This window comes from Hakea prostrata, chromosome 10 (assembly GCF_041222555.1).
Source record: "Hakea prostrata isolate BN-2017 chromosome 10, UWA_Hpros_2, whole genome shotgun sequence".
NCBI lineage: Eukaryota > Viridiplantae > Streptophyta > Magnoliopsida > Proteales > Proteaceae > Hakea > Hakea prostrata.
The window spans coordinates 47,109,418-47,130,614 of record NC_142609.1 but is presented as its reverse complement, the minus strand read 5'-3'; the positions used below and the strand labels follow the sequence as shown (position 1 = coordinate 47,130,614).

The 21,197-nt window shown below is 37.1% G+C and overlaps 3 protein-coding genes across 3 annotated transcripts; 2 read left to right on the top strand and 1 right to left on the bottom strand.

Annotated features, from left to right (window-relative positions):
- The first annotated feature begins 778 nt into the window (after nt 1–778).
- On the top strand, nt 779–7,840 carry LOC149003529 (DNA-directed RNA polymerases II and V subunit 8A-like). The gene is made up of 6 exons (XM_089136327.1): nt 779–910; nt 1,043–1,109; nt 4,464–4,570; nt 6,250–6,407; nt 7,244–7,338; nt 7,479–7,840. The coding sequence occupies exons 3-6, from the start codon at nt 4,498–4,500 to the stop codon at nt 7,588–7,590; spliced, it is 438 nt and encodes a 145-aa protein (XP_088992453.1). The 5' UTR covers nt 779–910; nt 1,043–1,109; nt 4,464–4,497; the 3' UTR covers nt 7,591–7,840.
- Nucleotides 7,841–7,978: 138 nt separating this feature from the next.
- Nucleotides 7,979–15,280, bottom strand: LOC149003528 (phenylacetaldehyde reductase-like). The gene is made up of 6 exons (XM_089136326.1): nt 14,964–15,280; nt 14,000–14,169; nt 13,188–13,379; nt 12,579–12,741; nt 9,788–9,974; nt 7,979–8,654 (listed from the first exon to the last, which is right to left on the bottom strand). The coding sequence occupies exons 1-6, from the start codon at nt 15,079–15,081 to the stop codon at nt 8,498–8,500; spliced, it is 987 nt and encodes a 328-aa protein (XP_088992452.1). The 5' UTR covers nt 15,082–15,280; the 3' UTR covers nt 7,979–8,497.
- Nucleotides 15,281–16,820: 1,540 nt separating this feature from the next.
- LOC149003527 (uncharacterized) lies at nt 16,821–20,320 on the top strand. Its single transcript, XM_089138906.1, has 5 exons — nt 16,821–17,186; nt 17,806–17,883; nt 18,027–18,126; nt 19,067–19,209; nt 20,020–20,320. The coding sequence occupies exons 1-5, from the start codon at nt 16,905–16,907 to the stop codon at nt 20,227–20,229; spliced, it is 813 nt and encodes a 270-aa protein (XP_088995032.1). The 5' UTR covers nt 16,821–16,904; the 3' UTR covers nt 20,230–20,320.
- The last annotated feature ends 877 nt before the right edge of the window (nt 20,321–21,197 follow it).

Genomic DNA, 21,197 nt, shown 5'->3' with positions numbered 1-21,197 from the left:
TATTTGTTAGCCAGACTTTTTTTTTTCCATCACTATTAGTTTTACTTGGCTTTTATCTATGGATTTTCAATATTATCCAAAAAAAGATTGAGAAAGAGAACAAAACCCTTAAAAAAAAAAAAAAAAAGCCTAATAAAAATCATCGTTTAAAAAAATGCAAGACAAAGAATGGCTGAAAGGCTAAAGTAAGGCGTAGATTATTTCATTCAAAGAGTATTCTTATCTTTTTAAAAATATTGACTTATTTACACAAGTATCTAACTGTAATTTATTAACAAGAGAAGGTACCGGTGATATATTTTTTCTTCACAAAGTAGAAGTGCAAGTTTTGTCCTAATAGCCCTAAGCCTGCCCTGTCCCAACCCTTCCTTGATTTTTTGCCTTGATCTTGGCTTTGATTTTAGTCTTGATTGTGACATTAATTTTGTCCTTGATGCTTGATCTCATTAAATTACGAACAATGACAAAGATATGGTCAGCCAAGGCCAAGTGTAGGGTCAATCAAGGTAAGGGCCAACTTAGGGCTACGGACATGGCCAATCAAGTCTAGGGACAGGGTCAATCAGTGCAGGAATGAGCTTGGCTTGGATCTGTAGGATTTTGGATCAGGACAATAATCCTTAGCTTCGAATTAAGGTAAGGGCAGGAATAATTTTAGATTATAATATATTGGGCTGGATTTGAAATTACAAAAGTCCGGCCCAGTCCGGCCTTTGTTACAGCCCATGCACGAGGCTCTGATTAATAAATTAGACAAGTCATGGGATAGAAATAGAATTTGGTTTTAGGGGTAACTCAGGGGTGCCGCAGAAAATTGCCGTTCTTCTTCTTGTTCGATTAAAGTTTTACCTGTTTCCTCCAGGGGTTTTTGTCTTCGCCGCAGGGGAGTTTGAGCAATCTGCTGTGTAAGGTAGCAGCTTTTTACTTTCGTCTATTTCCCTTCCAAATCCAACTTGGCTCTGTGGAGAAAAGATTTTTTTTCTTTCTTTCGAAATCGATTTTCTGTTGCTGAAAACATCATTTCTTCCTCACCTCTCTGTAGGGTTTCTGAGCAGATTCATTGCTCGAGGCTTATCGGGTTTGGAGAGATAGAAAAACCCATCTCCCTGGTGTGTACTCTCGTCCCTAGCCTCTCTCCTATAACAGTTCTGTTTATGTTCTCTGTGGTATCAACTTATCACTACTTATTTGTTCAATATACGCTAGATGCTCTCCTTTTTGTTGCTCTTAGTATTGTTAAGAATTTCTCTCCCCTTTTAATGCTTATCGTTATGATATTGAGCTGGAGGTTGCTACAGAAAACTTCAAATCGAATCCTTAAAAACCAATCCTTGAAATACATCCATCAAATGCTATCATTGGAGAGTAGCTCACCCGGTAATGATAATATAGAGAAGTTTTCTCATTCAGTACTCCCATTTAGGTGTCAAGTCCTCACTCCACAGATTGTGGAATCGACTTTATTTAATTGTCCTTCCGATATGATCACACTGAGTTTTTTCTTATGGTGTGCTCGTCAACCAAATTATTTTCATAATCGTGAATCTTTTGATCGAATGGTTGTTGTTGTCTCTCGGCTCACCTTTCGGCTTAAATCCGTGAAAATTCTTGTTAAAGAGTTGGAGCATTTTGGCTGTCGTACAAAGCCACAAACTTTTCTTATCCTGTTGAGAATCTATTGGCATGGAGGGATATATAGATTTGTTTCAGAGACTTTTGAGGAGATGGTTTGTTCGGGTTACACTCCGAATACCTTTGCACGGAACATGGTGATGGATGCCTTCTTTAAGATTGGGCATGTTGATCATGCCCTTGGGGTATTAAGAGATACAAGACTCCCAAACTTTTTGACATTTAATATTGCAATTTGTAATCTTTGCAAGTTGTGTCATTTGTCTGGTCTTTGGGATGTTTTACAAATGATGTTGAGGTGGGGTTTTTATCCAAACATGGAGACCTTTATAATGGTTTTGAATTGTTTTTGCAAAAGTGGCAAGCTTGCTGAGTCTTTTCAAGTCTTTGCATTAATGATAACTTCTGGTATTCCCATTTCGGTGACTTCTTGGAGTATATTGATTGATGGGTTAAGTAGAACTGGAAGACTTGATGAAGCAAGTTATTTATTGAAGAAGATGATTGAAATTGGTCTTTCTCCTAATGTTGTAACCTATACTTCACTGGTTAAGGGGTTTATGAGATCCTATATGTTGGATAGGGTGTATGGGATTTTAAGTATCATGGAAACTAGAGGATGTTTGCGTGACTTGGTTCTTTGTAATGTCCTAATAGATTCTCTGTCTAAGATTGGAAAGTATGATGATGCACTTGGCATCTTCTTTGGGTTGCCAAAAATGAACCTAAAACCTGATTCATATACATTTTCTTCTGTATTGTCCACTTTATGTTTGTCACGACGATTTGCACTTCCCCCCAATCTGGGTAGAGGGCTTGCTGTACCAGCTGACCTAGTTGTCTGCAACTCCGTTCTGTGTTTTCTATGCAAAGCTGGATACCCTTCACAAGCTGTAGATTTTTATTTTGAGATGGTAGACAGAGATTTTATCCCAGATCGGTATAGTTATGCTGCATTCTTATGTGGATTATGCAGAACAGGAAGAATTGAAGAATCAGTTAATGTTTATCATAGGTTAGTCATGAGTGGGTCCGCCATTGATGCTCACGTACATACTGTGATCGTTGATGAGCTTATTAAAGTAGGTAAGATTAATAGAGCGATCGGGTTGTTCAGGAAGGCAATTGCTGAAAAGTACCCCCTTGATGTTGTATCATATACTGTCGCGATCCATGGGCTTCTGCAGGCAGGTAGAACTGGAGATGCTTTGGCATTGTATAGACAGATGAAGGAGGTTGGTCTAATTCCTAATGCATGTCTATGCAAGATAATGCTCCGTTGGCTTTGTAAATTGAGGGATTTGAATTCAATTAAGTGGTTACTAAGTGAGATGGCTGAAGTTGGGATTGATCTTGACTCTGTTACATTGAATATGATCATCCGTTTCCTGATGAACTCCAACCGTTTTCATTCAGCTCTTTGCATATTGAAGAATCAGGATTTGGGGTTTATGCCAAATGAGGCCACAGTTGATGTATTACTTGATGGACTTGACCGTGCTGGTGAAGTAGGTGATACATGTTACCCGTTATTGAAAGAATATTTGGAGGATATATTGCATATGGACAAAACAGACCCTAATGACCTTAATGTTGTGGCTGCATCAGTAGTTTGAGTGGTATTTGGAAAGGAATTTTCCCCCCTGTTCATACGAGTTGGAACTGCTGTTGGTCTTATACAACCTATAAGCTATCGATACTCACTTGGGGCATCTCAAAGGTAATCTAGTATCCCCCCCTTCCTTAGTAAACTCAAAATCAGAAGTAAACTTGGAACAAATTGTTGTAAGAACTGAAGTTATTAATACGCCCTGGTTCTTTTTTTTGATTGTGGAAGTCAAATAAAACCTTACTGGTCATATTAAGTCTCGTAAACTGCAATTAAAATCCTAGTGCTAATTTGACAATCTGGAATAATTGGGCTTTAGAATCAACACTTGATTTTAGGTGGTCTATACTATCTAGTTTGCATGCTTTAATATGATGTTAATGTGTTTACCAAAAAAAATAAAAATATGATGTTAATGTTCCTGATGTTATTGCCTTTTCTGTTGATGTTGATGTTATTGTCAGTTAAACTTCACCAAAAGTTGGGGGGGGGGGGGGAGGGTCTGTTAGCTCCTTCCTTCTATGAATAGAAAATTTGTCACCTTAATTCATTTAATAAAAAATACCTCCCCTTATTCGGTCAGGTCATAGTTAATTTATTTTCTGTTCTATGATCTGTGAAATTTATCATCATCAAAGCTTCTCCCCCTGCAATTGTGGTTCAGCTAATCCATTCTTGGCTTACAATCTTGTTTTGCTTAGGGTTACGAGTCTTAGAAAAAATCACACAATCATAAATTTTGAATGGATAAATCTATTGCTACTTTTGACTTCCCCTTATCGTATTGAACATTTGACTGTGATTCAAGCATCTCTCAACGTTCCAGTCAGGGCAATTTGATCACCAATATTGGGAGGTGGCATGGGTGGGGGAAGAAAGCTAATTTTGGTAATGCCCATCCAAACTAGTGTCAAGTTAAAGTGAAGGAGGTGATCAGAACCGAGCAGTTTCCTCTTGGTGCCTTCTCACAGAACAGGAGAATTTGTGCCCCTTTCTTTGTTTGTCTTTTCTGTTGCATTAAAATCTTTGTTACGTTTAGCTACAAACCATGGTATTATCATGATCTATAATATCTCAAAGAGCAAGTAAACATGATTGTTGTCAGAAGAACTCTTTGATCTTTGTAGCTTGTTTTTTGATGCTTCTATGGGCTTAAGATATGCCCCTTCTCTTATAGATGAGTGCCTTTGGTTAATTGTTGTGGCTTTGCTTCCTTTTGTAGGTGAAATTTGGTTGTTAAGAGAACTTCTTGAAGGATGGTTGAGCTTCTTTTTGAAGATATATTTACTGTGACTCGGTTGAATCCAGATGGTAAAAAGTTCGATAGAGGTACTCATTTTCAGCCTTCCTCCATTGCATTCCCCCCCCCCCCAAGTTTTATTTATTTATTTATTTCATCAAGACAATCCATATGAATTTTTATTTGCTAGTTCATGTTTTAGGAAGTTGTTAGAAATCTTCTTCTTTGACTTTTTGTTCATAATAAATAGGTATATAATCCATTTATATGACAGTGAAGAAAGGAACATTGAGTTTGTTTTTTGATTGAAGCCTGGTGGTTTATGCTTTTGCGACCTCCCTTCTCTTCCTTCTTTCCCTTTTAATCGCCTGTCTCGTTGCTCTCCGTTCTTCCTAGCTGACCCCCCGACACGGCCAGGCCCCCGCAGGCCACCACAAAAGAGGGGCCCCACCACTGAAAATGAAAAAAAAAAAAAAAAAAAAAAACCTCCTCACCACCCGGCCCCCGTTTTTGTGGTGGTCCCGTCGGGGAGCCAAAGTGCTCCCCCGGGCGGGCGGCGGGGCCCCCCCCCCCCCAAAAAAAAAAAAAAAAACCAAACCCCAATCCCCATTAGAGTCCTACAACTTCTAGAACAAGTCATGACAGTCTAGTTTGAAACTGGGTTTTGACCTAGTTCATTGAAATCTATCATTTTCTCCCTTGTTTGGACATTCCATTCAAGGCTGCATCAGCTGCGGATGTCTGCAATATCTTCTAAAAATGGTAAAAACATCAGAGAAACCTCGTCTCCAGACATACAGAGCCTATTGCGTACTATGCAGGCTCTGACGTACGATTGCAAACCCTCATCCCTCATCAGATGTAACATTGTTTGGCACCATATAAAAATTATGTCGAATGGCGGAATTAACAAGTAAAGCTGAGTCATATGAGTTGATAATCATATCAACGTTTATTTTTTTTAGGTTAGAATAATCATATCAACATTTGATGGTGCATTTTAAACATCTTTTACGGGAAAAGCCTCAAGTTCATTTTCTTCCAGTCATTTTCCTACTGCAACAAGAGGGCTGCCTATAGCTTTGGGTAAGGCTTTACAAGAAATAGGAAGTGTCAAAATTAGAAACTACTAAATAAGCTAAGCAAGTAAAATAGAACTCCTAAACAGTAACAAAATGAATTTTGAAACTAAACTATGGCATTGTTAGGATAGAATCTTTCTCCACTTGATGGGTCTATACAGTCTTCTAAAATCATTGACAGACTAGGCATATACTAGTTGACACTGTTCACATGAACATTCTTTTTGGTGCTTATATTTTCTTCTTCATTCATTTTTCTATTTGGAGTAGCGCTGCCTTGTTTGATGTTCTATTGAACCATAAAAAACTTGCCACGTCATCAGACCAGCCTGCTTCTCACAGTAGTTGCATCGCACAGCCTTGCTGGGCTGGTTTTGGGGCTTGTTTCTATGGGTACACATGGACATCTGACTCACACCATCAAATCGTTCTTTAAGTGCACAACCAGGCAATGATTCCCACTGACCATTTTGTAGATGTTTGTAGATTCTCTATTGTTGTCCCATATGGAGCAGTTGTTTGCTTACGTGCTAATTAATCTGCAAAAATTTCCTCTGAAATTAACAGATTGCAGTTCCTATGCAATGAATTACTCAATTTCCATTGTGGTCTTATCATGTTTTTAGAGACTGTGCCCGGGTATATTATCAGTATGAATACTAAATGTTTAGAATATGGATATGTAGTTTCTCGCATTGAAGCACAAAGTGAGCAGTTCGATATGTACATGCAGCTAGATGTGAATACGGAAATATATCGTCTTCATGTTGGGGAGAAATTCACGATGGTACTTGCTAATACATTAAGTTTGGATGGAACTCCTGATACTGGTTTTTTTATTCAGGTAATGCGCTTATTTTCATTTGTAATATCCCTACCTTAGGATGTGCTTGCTAACTCAAAAAAAAAAAATTTGGGGGTGGGGGTGGCGTGGGTGATGAGGGGTTTGTGTGTGTTTGGGAGGTGGGTTTTGTTAAGGATGAGAAAAGCTGGTCAAATGCCTGCTTATTCGGTAAATTTAGAAATGCTGCAGAAGGATGCATCAACTCGTGCCTTGTAAAAGGGAAAAATACTGGGTATGTTTGATGAACAGTTTGTTCTGTCTGAAACGATTAAATTGTTGTCTATCTGATTCCTGAGCTCATTTTAAGATTGGAATTCTGTAAGATCTACTTGGGCTCAGGTTGTCGGTGGATTGATCAGGCAGAACCCTTATTGGGCTCTTGGTGCCCTAGCTAATGAGCACCACATGACAAATTAGTTCAGAATAGTATCATTCTTGAATTTCAAACTGTCAGATATTCTGAAAGGATGGTTATATGTTTATTCATGACATTCATTTTGACATATACTAAAGGTTTCAGAAAATGATGGATTAAATGCTTGTGATATCATTCAATTGGTCTGCTCTTAACATAGGTTGGGGTGGGTGATGTAATTCCGAAATTTAGGGTTAGATTTTTAGGATCTTCTGAAGTAGGTCCAGGCGTCCAGCACTCAATTAGGGTTTTTAAGGGTAAACTAGGGTTTCTTGAGGTTTCAGCTGGGATTTCAGAGGCCAATAAATTTCTGGGAGTGTGATTTTGGTGTTTATTTCCTATCACTTGTGCTCTTTTTGTTCAGTACAGTCAAGGATTTTGAAAGGTATTCACTGAATTACGAATTGTGCCACCTCTGCAGGGAAATAGAAAGTCGCTGGCAGATAAATTTGAATATGTCATGCATGGAAAGCTGTTTAAGATCTCAGAGGAAGGCTCTGGAGCCAATGTCAAAGTGTATTTTACTATTTCCCAAACTATTTATCTGTTGTGTCTTGATTCATGTTCTTTCAACCCCTATGAGAGTGTCGATCATTCTATGACGAGCTAATTGTAAAATTATTTTGTTATCGCTGATTCTATTTGTTTGGGTTCAGGGAGATGTATGTTTCATATGGTGGCCTGCTGATGATGCTGAAGGGAGATCCTTCTAATGCTGCCAATTTTGAGTTGGACCAGAGGTTGTTTCTCCTGATGAGGAAAGTCTGAAACATGCAAGCTGTTTTGCTGCATTTGAATGCTGGAATGGTTACCGTAGCCACAAAAACACTTGCTTATTTACATGTATCCGTGAAACATAAGCTTGGTTATCTAAAAAGAGGTCCTTGATGTTTGTCTTTCACTGCTCAAGGCAGTGCTTGATGGACGTGATTGTAAGCTGTGAACTCGATTTGTTTCTTAACACACTCAGCTTTGTTTTAATCTTATGAAGTTGATGGAACAGATATTATGGATTTCGTACTGAAGGATCTCATTAATTGCTAAATGGCTTTGCTTCCGAATCTACTTATTCAGGGTTTCTATTATATACTTCAGGCTTGATAAACTTTTGTTCACCCTTATGCGGGCAGCATCCAATCTCTATGCATGGAGAGGTTTTAGGACTTGCAGTGTAGCCGTTTAGGAACTAGTGATCTACCATATTGCCAAATAAGTAATTGGATGAAACTATAAATTTATGGACACCGTAGCTAAGATTCAGACCAACAAAAATTGAAAATAAGGAAAGAATGAAGGTCAGAGTGCCAATATAAGTGCATGGATAGATACATATTGTAGATCAATAGAAAGGTTATATTTGATTAGATAAATGATGGGAACTCTAAACATTCCTCTAAATAGTTAAGTCCTTTCCCAGTTCCAGCAATGCTTATTCTTGTAAGATGTGAGCAGAAATCTTCTCCAAGGAACACTATTACTTTGTTTTCCTTCATCTCTTTTCCCGCATCTATTGGTAGAGGCAGTGCCAATGCACAAGGATGTCCCTCTTGGCGAGGTTGGAACCTATCCACCAGATAAACCACATCCCTTCAGGAAGCTCAAATTCCTCTAAGAAATCGAGTTTGGCCAACAGCTTGCAACCACGGATTAACAAATGTCCATTAACTTTTTCCTTCTAAAGCATGCTTCGGGTATTAAGAAAGCCTCCTTCCTTCAAGCTTTTGACAGTTTCCTTCAGGCTTGTCTCCAGGGGAATGAAATTAATGCCCAAGCCTTTTGCTCTCTCTTGGGAAACTTGGTAGGTTGGTGCATAAGGTTTGTCATTCGAGCACCTGTAAATATTGACAGCAAAACAATTTTTATCTTCCTAGCATAGCGATCAGCTAAGAGACCCAAATATGGGTTTCTGAAACACCAAAAAAGCATTCAAAAGTACTGTCAAACAGCCAAAAAAACATACTTCCTTAGATGGCAGGTTTAAGTGGAACATGAACGTATGTCCTTTGAGGTAAAACAAAATCTCTAAGCTATTGCTATTGAGGGACATTATCATGGATATTTTCTGAGAAGAGGGAACAGCATGCATCTTGGGAATGGTTACATGTCCAACAACTTGTAGTGACCTGGTCATTGAGCACTCATTCTTCTCAAGAAAGAAAAAATGTTCATACAAGTACTGATCAAACCTTAAGATACTTCCATCTTGAAAATGTCAAAACCTGTACAATTTAGTTATGAATGATGTGTTCATACCTCAAATATTTGAATCTTAAACAGCAAGAGGGAGTGAAAACATGAGACCCTCCCACCTTCTTCCCTGAGCAGGAGAAACACTTCCTTGAAAGTAGTTAAATAGCCTAGAAGTGACAGCCTATCGATTTTTAAGACACTAATGAGATGAGGGATGATTTTTGGGAGTGGTTTGACTACTTACAAGAGTTACAAAAATTAAAGCAATGCATCAAGGACACTACAGCTCTTGCCGAACTAGGGAACTAAATAACAACTGACAAACCATCCATAACAACTAGAAATACACTAAAAATAAACTAAGAACTACTGCAGTTTATTACAAACACATTACATAACAAAAGGTAAATCTCACATATATTTAGCAGCATTAAACATCAAACTGAGTTGGGCCACAAAGGAAACATCAAACCGTAAAAGCATCTTCAGAGAAAACATACATGTTTGACACAGCATGCAAAGCATGGGAGGACATGTGATAAATCAACATGGAGATTGTGTGCAACAAAGTGAAATGTGATTTTTTATTACAGAAGTTGAATACTGCATCTCAGTTCAATATTGGAATAAAAAAACTGTAAAATTATTATGAAAACATTGAGTTGTTTGATAGATTGAACCAAGAAAAACGTACTTAATAAATCTAGAGCTTTTAATCAAATATCTCATACGGTATATAAACATTTGACTTGACATTCTGGTTTTCAAAACTTACCTCCCTGGAAGATGTAAAGTTGGATAAAGTTCACGCAAAATTTTCACCATCTGTGAGTAATGCAGTACTCTCTCAACTAAAAGATATCTTCCATTGGCTGAAGGAATCTCAAAAGCCAGTATCTGTGCATGTGCAACATCTTTAACATTAACCCATCCAAGTGTTGCATTGGGGAATGTCTCTGCTCCTGCAGGATAACAAAACTAGGCATTAATATGATAACCAGAGGGAAGAGGGGGGGGGGACAACTTGGGCATATATTGCTTGTACAATATGTTTTCATTTTTTTTTCTTTCTAATAATTGTATCAAATGTATTCTCTTACAAGAGCCAGTAAATTGTCTAAATAGTGTACTAAATATTATGGAATCACCCAATCCGTGTGGAACTTGTACTGTATCTAAAATAATAGACTTTATGATAGAAAATTGGTATTTTGGAATTAAAACTGTTAACAAAAATATACAGCAGAAACCATGCTGATTATGATAACATAGTGAAGAGTACCATTATTACTTGTCAAGTGGTAAACGTCAGTGGGTCCATGTTATAGAAGAAACCACCAATCTCACCTAAGTTTTAGCCTCAATGAAATAGAAACTTAAAACTGAGACAAAAAAGTGACCGTTACATGAATCCACTAGGTTGCATTGTTACATAAAATGTCTTCACTTTTTAGCAAGTTCTTGTTCATTTGCAGGCTGAAAACTGACCAGTAATATAAGTTTGCTGTCCACTTCACATGGACCTGCCTAAATCTGTTCACATTTGCCACAGGGCCAGGTACGTGACCTCATGATAATATTAAAAATCACTAAGAGTAGTAATCTTTAGTTTTGCCTAGAATACTCAGGCATACATAAAAACAGGGTTCATCATAGTTTTCACTACTTGTGATCAACCACATTGACTGATTTTCCAAAAATTTTGTGGCACAATTCCCTTATACAGACATACTTTAGCACAAATTCAGCTAATGACCTGAAAATCCTGTAGCCTTTCTTTTTTAATAGATCCAAGATTTGTTCAATTTAGTTGTCCTACTGAAGTTTTGCTTTAAAAAAGCTCATCTCAGGAGAACAATTATCTGGCTATCTAAATTATACTTCATTCATCTGAAAGAACAGTTACACTTCGAAGCAGCTTTTCAATAACTGAAAATACTGTGGAAAATCTTAGAATCATATCATAATATCTTATTAGTATCTTTAATCTAAGTAGATCATATTGTAATATTCTATTATAGGTATTTTTCTTATTTTATTTTTCTATTCTAGGAGATTACTCATTTATTGCAATCTTCTATTCTAGGTAGATTTCTCATTTATTGTAATTTTCTATTCTAGGTAGATTTCTCATTTATTCTAATCTTCTAGGTAGGATATTTTTTCCTATTATGTAGATAGTAGTTTGTATAGGATATCTTCCTATTCTGTAGATGACAGTTGTATAGCTTCTTTCCTATTTCATAGATAGTAGCTATGTATATATTGATTGTAAAGTTCTGAATAATATACAGAAGAATCAAACACTTCAATTCCTATTTCGTCATGGCATCAGAGCCAACCAATCTTGGGATTGCTGTCCAGCTTTCAAGCCTTGACGAAATAGGAATTGAAGTGTTTGATTCTTTTGTATATTATTCAGAACTTTACAATTAATATATACACAACTGTTATCTATGAAATAGGAAAGAAGCTATACAGTTGCCATCTACAGAATAGGAAGATATCCTATACAGCTACTATCTACAAAATAGGAAAACATATCCTACCTAGAAGATTAGAATAAATGAGAAATCTACCTAGAATAGAAGATTACGATAAATGAGAAATCTACCTAGAATAGAAGATTGCAATAAATGAGTAATCAACCTAGAATAAAAAAATACAATAAGAAAAATACCTATAATAGAATATTACAATATGATCTACTTAGATTAAAGATACTAATAAAATATTATGATATGATTCTAAGATTTTCCACTCTCCCCTTCAAGCTGGTGAATAGGCATTCTCCATTCCCAGCTTGGATATGCAATTTTGGAATGCTGAGCTGCTTAATCCTTTAGTAAGTACATCAGCAAGTTGACTATGTGTAGACACATACGGCTTACAAATCAGTCCGCTATCCAGCTTCTCTTTGATGAAGTGTCTGTCAATCTCAATGTGCTTGGTTCGGTCATGTTAAATAGGGTTATGTGCTATATTGATTGCTGATTTGTTGTCATAGTAGTCTCATTGGTCCACCCCATTCAACCTTTAGGTCTTCTAAGATAATCTTCAACCAAAGAAATTCACATATTCCTTGAGCCATTGCACGGAATTCGGCTTTTGCACTTGACCGGGCCACAACATTTTGCTTCTTGCTCCTCCATGTCACAAGATTGCCACCAAGAAAGGTGCAATATCTTGTGGTTGACCTTCTAACTACCGCTGACCCTGCATAATCAGCATCAGTGTATGCTTCTAGTATCATTCTTTTATTCCTTATAAATAAAAGGCCTCTCCCTGGCGTCCCTTTTAAATATCATAGCACACGGTGAGCTGCATGCAAGTGAATTTCCTTTGGACTGTGCATGAATTGGCTGATTACACTAACTGCATATGCTATACCATTCTCAATCATGTTCATTGAAGACATTCTAGGAAAATAACCTGTTATTTTGTATGTACTGACCATGAAATAGAATGCTCACTCACCAAGATGGGTGTCAAAAGTGTAAGATAGGAAATTAAAGGATATGGGGGTTAAGGGAGAGAAAAGTAACTTTAAATGTAGGTGAACATACCATTTATTAATTTCAGAATTGCCTCGGAACTTGTATTAAGAGTTGGCTGTAAAAGAGGACCAATTACCATTGCTGGATTTACTGTAACTATGTCCATCCCTCTCTCCTTTGCAAATTTCCATGCAGCTTCCTCGGCCAAGGTCTTTGAAAGTACATACCAAAGCTATAAGAAGGAAAAAAAAGCTTGTTACATGTATTGGATCAACAAATTAGTAATCTGTCCCATGGTTATAATTCCATTCCAGACTATTAGCTCAAAATAAGTTTCTCTATGAAGATAGACAAAAAAATTAGTGCAAAGAAATAGGGTAAAGGAAGAAGACACTGTCAGTGTGTACAATCCTCCCATAGCCTCTCCTTTCACCCCCCCCCCCTTATGTCATTAAATATGTCAGCCTACCTTATCTCACTTAATAAAATATATAATTTGAACACCTGCTGTTGGCATGGCATGCAAGAAGCTAGTATAAGTCAGTAGCAAGTTGATCCTCTCACAAAAAGTACAAGAAACGACAGAATATTCAATAGCCCAAGGATTTACAGAGCCAACTCTCCAAAGTCAAGTGCTTAAAACACCAGAAACTTAGGAGACTGTATAAATACACACACCTTCAACTTCTGGCAAATTTCTGGATCTGAAAACCAAGTCTCATCAACTACTACATCTGGCGTGCGAGGTTTTCTACCATATATAACTGCAGCGATAGAGGATGTTATAACCACTCTTTTAACAGATGAGGTTTTTGCACAGGATCCAAGAACATTTAGAGTTCCCTTCAATGCAGGATCAATTAAGTCAGCCTGAAATGCAAAGTAAAACAGAGAATCAGCAGTTATTGTAGTAGTCACAAATGCTTAAAGTTGGTTCAAGACATTTGCATATTACCTATAATAAGTGGTAAGTTAAAGAGAATATAGACAAGCTGAGTGACTATAACTCTAAGACCTCAATGAGATCCATTTACAAGTCCCAACAATATCCAGAAGCTAGTAAAACTAATGTTTCAGGAAAAACTAGAACCAGTATACAACAAGGCAGCTAATAGAGATGTGAACCAGCATTTCACTGCTGACAAATTACCCAAATGAAAATTAACTTGGAGGAAGTGCACATTGATTAACTGACTGAAGTTACTAACTCCAATAATCATCACACTGATACATGTAGCAGACAATGAAAATAATATCAAACTAGAGAAAAATCATAAGTTAATGCAGAACACAAGCAAGTAAACAAGCCCAGTAAGTACCATAGGAAACGTTTTGTATAGCAACAACATGGGAATAAGATTTGGCAAGATAACCAAGTGAATTGCAAGATATTAAGGTTCAGGCAAGTGGATTTAAGCTTCCAAGCTAAACAAATTATAAAACAAAAAATAGCAGTTAAAAGTATCTCGACGGATGTAACGAGGATAAACCTGTGGATCCTTGGTTGCATAATAAAAGGGAGATGCTGTGTGAAAGACTCCTTCACACCCATCAATTACAGAATCAAATGATCCTTCTTCCAATAAATTTGCTTTGAATAACTGAAGTCTTTCCTTTGCCCCATCAAGGGCAAGTAAATGTTCTGTCTTCTTTGGATCATCTGTGACAGCATAAGAACTTAAAAATTAGTTTGATGAAACTATGAATAGATAGGTATTCTTAGCCTGCAATGGGTAAGCAAGCAAAATTTTCATTATGTCACAATCGCAAGTGACACACCTAACAATTGTAATGGTAAGGCATCGTGATGATTGAATAAATCTTTTTCTTTGATGAATTAAAAAAAATGATCATCAGGGATTTTTGTCGTTGCTACTTGTCAAGTTTTGACCCATGAAACAATAAAAAAATCACGATCTTTTTCTCTAAAACAACAAACCATTCTGGTAAAGCCACCACTTTCACATAATAGAAGTCAAATCTATTAAATCAAGGTGGCCAAAGAGTTCAAAGGTTTGAGAAAATTGGCTTTTTTTTTATGTGGTATAGGATCGAAGATTTTCAACTTTCCTTCACGAAATGAGATGGGGTGAGTCAATGAGAGCCTCTGATTATAAAAATTGTACTTCTCAGAGGTGATCTATGCTTACACAAGAATGCGAAAATTGACAGCCAAATGGACTGCTTTCAACTCTCAACTGAGGTGCGAAAACTGAAATGAGGTTTTTGCGGGCCATTAAGCTCACGACAACCTATCGAGACACCCATTTGCAAGAGTAATTGACTAATAAGTTACTGAAACTAGTGTGTTAGGGTACGCAATAGCTGAACAAGTCATCATCTGATCCCTAGAATGTGAAAACTTTGTTATCCATAAACCTACTTCTAAATCGAAACCCAGAACAGAATCTAAAAGATTTCATAGGGGAAGAGTTAAGAAGTCATAGAACTGACTTGGATCGCGAACAGAAGCTTTAACAGTGTATCCTCTGGCAAGAAGAAGCTTCACCAGCCATGAAGCAATGTAACCAGAAGCACCTGTGACGCAAACGGTCTTCCCCGGAGCATTCATTCTTCCTCTGATTTCCTTTTGGACGACAACATCAAGAAAGGACCAACCAGAAACAACCGTTAACTGTTACAGCTGTAAATGCCATAAATGGTTCGGACACGGGAAAAACATCCTCTCGAGCTTGGAGTGTTTTAAAGTTAAAGAGCTTGGAAATGCGCAGGATCATCAAGTCAAAATTTTGGAGGAAGGATCTGAAATTTCAGTCGAGATTTTCAACAGTTCGAGATCAAAATTTCGGCCGAAATTCTGATCCCACCGCTCAAAGTGAATGGCTTGATGGTCCTGCAATGTAGTCGTGAAAATAAATTTAAAAAAAAATTGAGAATTATTTTTTTTGTATAAAGGCGTTTTTTATATATAGTGATAAAAATATTACATATATTACGGATAAGAAAAATTGAGAATTTTTTTAATTTAAAATTAAATATTTAATTACATCCTTCTATTTGGCATATAAATCTTCTGAATAAAGAGATGTGCAAGCAAAAGATTTTTTTGCCTTTAGTTTAGACATTGATGTTGAAGCGAGTTTCTCCTTGCAACCTTTGGCTAAAGCAGAAAGGTGTACTTAGCCTTTGTTGCGATGTCTGGTTACAATTATACTCGCAAAATTGCTCAATCAACAATGACCAACACTAGCCTGAATGAACCACTGATAAAAATAATAATAAAATAATTAAAAAAAAAATCAAAAGGAACAACTCATAGGCTAATCCAAATTCCCTCAAGATTTGGTGTCTAGTGACTTGTCTGCTATCCCCTTGGCCTAATTTTAGAAGAGTTGAGGTTTGGGAACAAATTTCATTAAGTCAAGGAATGAACTTGGCCATTTTGAAATCATACACTTGGATAGTGTTCGTTCAAATAGATTGATATCCTTCATTCATCTCACAAAAGTCTGTCCATTTGTCTAGGGTTCTTGTCCTTCTGGTTCTTTCAGCTGTTAAATAATGGTTACATAGACTATGCAAATCTTATTTAGAATTCAAATATTTTAAATTGTCATGAAATTGGTGGAATAAATTTAAATAGTTCATGTAGCATTCATCCAATTGTTGCAAGAACAAGAAAGCTGGACATAAGAGATTTGAATCGCATTCACATAGGCATGTTTGAAGAGCTTATTCTTCAAACACTGGCATTGGTGCCATCGCAAGGCAGTTTGATTAGTAAGGCCAACACCTTTTACTGAAGATGTTAGAAATTCGACTTTTGTTGATGACATATATAATATCTTCATCCTTTGTATATGTAAATGGCTCCTTTGTACCTTAAAAAGCACTAGCATTGGTTGTACACATCCGGTTGGTGATTCGTCATCTTAAACCCACACCATCTTGAGTTTGGATCATCTTTGATGACCACAAATTATAAGGAAGACCCACAGGATTTGGGTGATAGTTTTAAAAAATATATATTTTATTATATTTTTTACTTGTGGGTCCCATATAATTTATAGTTGTAAAGCCATCAAAATGACTCAAACACTAGAAGAGATGATCAACCCTCCACCATCTTAAGATGTTGGATTCGGCTCTGGATCGGGTCTATAACGGGTAATTCCAGGCCAATTCTGACCCGACTCCGGCTTTAAAACCCAGATGACCTGGCAAGTGTCAAGGGAAAGATCTTGGAGGGAAATTGTTTGCCACTAACTGCCACAGAATTGATAGAGAAATGTGGGGTCCACAAACTCCACCCAACCTCAGAGTCACACAAAGCGCCACCAAGGTTCAGGAATCCGTCTCCCTTCAGCTCCCTATGGATCTTTTTCCTGCTAAGAATCTCTCTCGTCTTCCACGTTGCACTCTCGAGTCTCGATCATGGCGGCTCTGTTCGCTTCAGTATCAGCTGCTCCCCAGTCAATCTCCGCCTTCTCACTCTATCGTACTCGGCGAAAACCCAGACGTTTCTCGCTTCAGGTAGATGCCAGCTCTCCGTCATCCCATGAATACTTCCCAACCGAAAGCGTTACTTCTTCTTCAAACCCTGTAACCAAGAAGCCCTCTCGGCCACCAGATCGAAGCTTCAATCATAAGATTTCCAGTTCCAGCAGCAACCCAGCTATTCCCATCGGTTCATCTACTGAAGCTTCCATCGAGAGGGTAAATAAGAAAAGGGGTTTCGCTCCCTTGCAGTTTTGTCTGATGTAGCTTATTATTAGGAGAAAAAATTACACATTGCCATCAAGAAAATGAATAATGAAGTTCCTGTTTTGGCACGTTTGACATATATCTTGTTGTGAAGTTGGAATAGCGGGTTACTTTTTAATTTAAAATTTCTGTCTTTTTTTTTTTGGGTATGCATGGTTGTGCTTCAATTTCATTCTATCCGTTCTGATACTTAGATTGCGTAAAGTACTTTTTCTCTGATCTTGCTGTTTAGCTTGTGACTTCTGAAGTAGGTTTCATGCCTTGAGTTTAATGGGCATACACAGAGTGGTCATTATCTTTACCAAATTTTATTTAGGAGTTGTGGGGATGCCTCCTTAACTGTGAATAAATGTTAGGTTGCATTGTAGACATTCATTTGGATGCCTGGCTAGGCATTCAGTTATTATTGAGTAATTATTGTCACCTAATGTTTATGGGTGATCAACATTGGATAGCTATTGTTCAATAGAAGAAGAAGAAATTCCATGTCTGTATAATTCCTGACCAATGGAGTATTTACCTTCAGCAGGGATTTCTGCTTCTTATTCATGTTTGTGTTTTTATCGAGCAGGCAATTTTTAACTTCCGATTCTGGGCGCTTCTGGCTGTTGGAGGTTCATTGGCGGGGTCCTTGTTATGCTTTTTGAATGTAAATTTCCTTGTACCAATACATTCTTTGATGCCGGGGAAGAAAATATCGTAGTATCATCCGTCTAACATTTAATTGGTGAAAGTGTATTATTTTCTATATGGTTCATTCCCCTGATTTGAACTGGTGTCTGTTCTGTGCAGGGTTGTGTCTATATTTTTGATGCCTACAGGTTATACTGGACAGGATGTCTCAGAGGGATTCACACAGGAAAGATGGTTTTACGATTAGTTGAAGCTATTGGTTAGATTCTCAAAATTCACTTCATGATGAGTTCTTTTTATCTTAACTGTTGACATCCAGTTCAGCAAATAGATAAAGAAGCCCTAGATGGTTGACTGAATATTTTATTCACTGATGTGCTGCAAAATTGATCCAGTGGATTCAAGTTTCAAGTCCATTGTTCTATTTCTAACTTTTTGGATAAAAAGGTTATCCAATAATCTATTTAACAAGCCCAAGGGACATTATTACAGGAACCGAGAAAGCTTGGACGACATATCTTTGTGATGGGAATCACCAGTTTTGTTTAATTTTTCTGTCTCAGTTAGTCATTTGTGGTTTATCTAACTTCCTGTGTTATTCAGAAAGTTCTAATGCTTATTGCAATATCTCTGGGGTATGACAGAAATTTTAAGCTATTTTATTTTCTGTTTAATTTGGAGAAAAGCATCTCTTGGATATCTTTGGCAGCATTGATTCTTTCCACATCATTCAAAGAGTCAAATTTTAGGTTAGAAAAAAGCCACGTTGTTTAGGACTATTTTTCTTAGGCATCAGTTCTTTCTTGGTAAAGCTCAAATTTTATTATCAGGAAACATGAATGAATAAAGAAATGTCTTCAAAGGAATTATGCCTAGGTGGTGACATTGGTCCCTATTAATATTTTGTTTGATAATTTTGGGCTGCTCGTTTGATGTCAAATTCCTCAACCCTCTGTTTTCGATGTAGAAACCCAAACTCTTTGAACTCTCATGTTCTTTCTTTCACTAAATTAAACCATATTAATATGATGGTGATAGCACTTATCATTAATTTACCATATTATATATCTTAACAAACCTGATGCGTACACCGACTGCTTTTTTCACTTAAAGGAACTCCATGTTGTTTTGCTTATAGTATATATTTACATTTCCTTTTTCTGGGAGGATAGGAGGTTTAACATTTTGTTTTCATGCAGATGTATATCTTGCTGGTACTGTCATGTTAATATTTGGTATGGGCTTGTATGGACTATTTATCAGTAATATACCTCATGATGTAACCCCTGCAAATGATCGTGCTCTCAAGGGATCTTCCATGTTTGGGATGTTCACTTTGAAGGTAGGTAAAAGTTTACTCTGTAGTTCTGAAAACTCCAAAGACATATAGTGCTGAAGGAACCAACATCACTTCTTATTCTATTGTTTTTTCTTGGTGTTCAACCCTCATATGTGCTTCTCAGGTTGTTGAAGTTCCCATTTCTTCAAAGTAAATAATAAATTATATTAGTCTCATTTAATCACTTAAGATGTCACCTAGGGTTTACATGTCCACAATTTCCATGAGTTCTACAATCAATGCTGTGTTAATCACTGGATTTGTCTTATACATAAATTAGTTATGCATAGAAGAATGTTCTAGATCCTAGATTCCTATGAAACATTCAGGATTTCCAGCTGCCAACTCACCTATTAATACTAATTATTTTGCTGGTCACCTTAATAGGATGCAATTTAGAAGTCAGAACAAGTGTACACTTGGGAAAAATGATTTTGTCAACATAGTTTGGAGACATTAAACATGTCAGTATGAAAGGAATTACTATAATGAACATAGGTCTTTTTATTGCCAAGCCTTAAAATATACTAGTTTTAGAATTAAATTGGCATGCTGTGAAGCTGACTCATAATTCAATCAGTTTATACATAATGAAAGTACTGATCCTTTGTTGCAAGCTGTTCATATACCTACAGCTAACTATTTTGGTAACCACTATGACATTAGTAAAGCCAACTAACACAAGTTCAATTATGGTCTTGCATGTATCTGTAACTCAGCTTAATGAGAACTGCAACTATGAGTTTGTGGGTTCAAACCCAGCTTAGTGTGAAGATAACTAAAAGGTGACTGCTTTCTACTATTTTTCCGTAGGTGAGACCTAAATGGATGAAGATCAGCTCACTTGATGAACTGAAGACAAAAGTGGGACATGTTATTGTCATGATTCTTCTTGTAAAGATGTTTGAAAGGAGCAAGATGGTGACCATAACTACTGGTTTGGATCTGCTTAGTTATTCTGTATGTATTTTCTTATCATCTGCTTCCTTGTATATTCTTCATAATATCCACAAGGCAAAGTAATGTTTTTTGATCTAGTTGTTTGTTAGATAACTACTTGAAGAATATATCAAATAAATAAGTTTCTTCCCTCTATTTTGTACTGTATTATCTTATCTACACCATGGATCAGATGATCCTGTTTGCTGATCCTTGATTCAAGGGTTCCATTTTCATTTCCTGGAGGGGGGTGGGGTGGGGTGGGGTGTACATTAAGGAGAGTTGTGTGGGGATGAAGAGATTCCTTTGTTGACCTGGGTCATTGACAGTTGACACAGTGTAAGAACTTTCAACTCCTGCATCAAATGAGCAAATCAACCACCATTTCAGACACGCACCGAAAATCTGCGTCACTGGCCTTTCATTCTCTCAAAAATTAGATCATTATACTCTTTTGGTATTGTGACAGCTGATTGCTGGCCATTTATGATTAGTATTATCACAATGGCTATTAGTATTTCTTGCCTTGGAATCTCCATATTGTGTTTTTGAAAGTTCAAGGTATGTCCCTGTTCAGAGTATAAAGTATCGAGATGTTGACTGACTTTTTACTGTGTATGTGTTTTTCTTTTCAAGGGTGCGGTGATTAATTCTGTGAAGGTGTTCCTTGACTGAACCATCCGATGTTTTGGGACATAAACAATTGCAACCTAACCCTCCCTCTCACTGCAGCCCCTTTCATCTCAAATTTCAAAAACGGATGTCTGAACTTGACTCCAATCTGGCTGCCCCTAAGTCATTAGGCATCACACTGCTAATCCCACTCATTCTCATCTGCCTGTGCACGTTATATGATTATGGAGTCTTGCGTTTTAGGACTTGGATGCTCTTCCGTGCTCAGTCGAAGTGGCTGCACCTGGGAAGTCACTATCATTATGAATATAAATCTGAGGGACCTCTTCTGTTATATTTTTTCCCTAGAAAAAAATGTGATGGTTGTGTCTAGTTTGAACTGTTAAGAGGCATTAGTCACCCTTCCTTTCTTTCTTGTT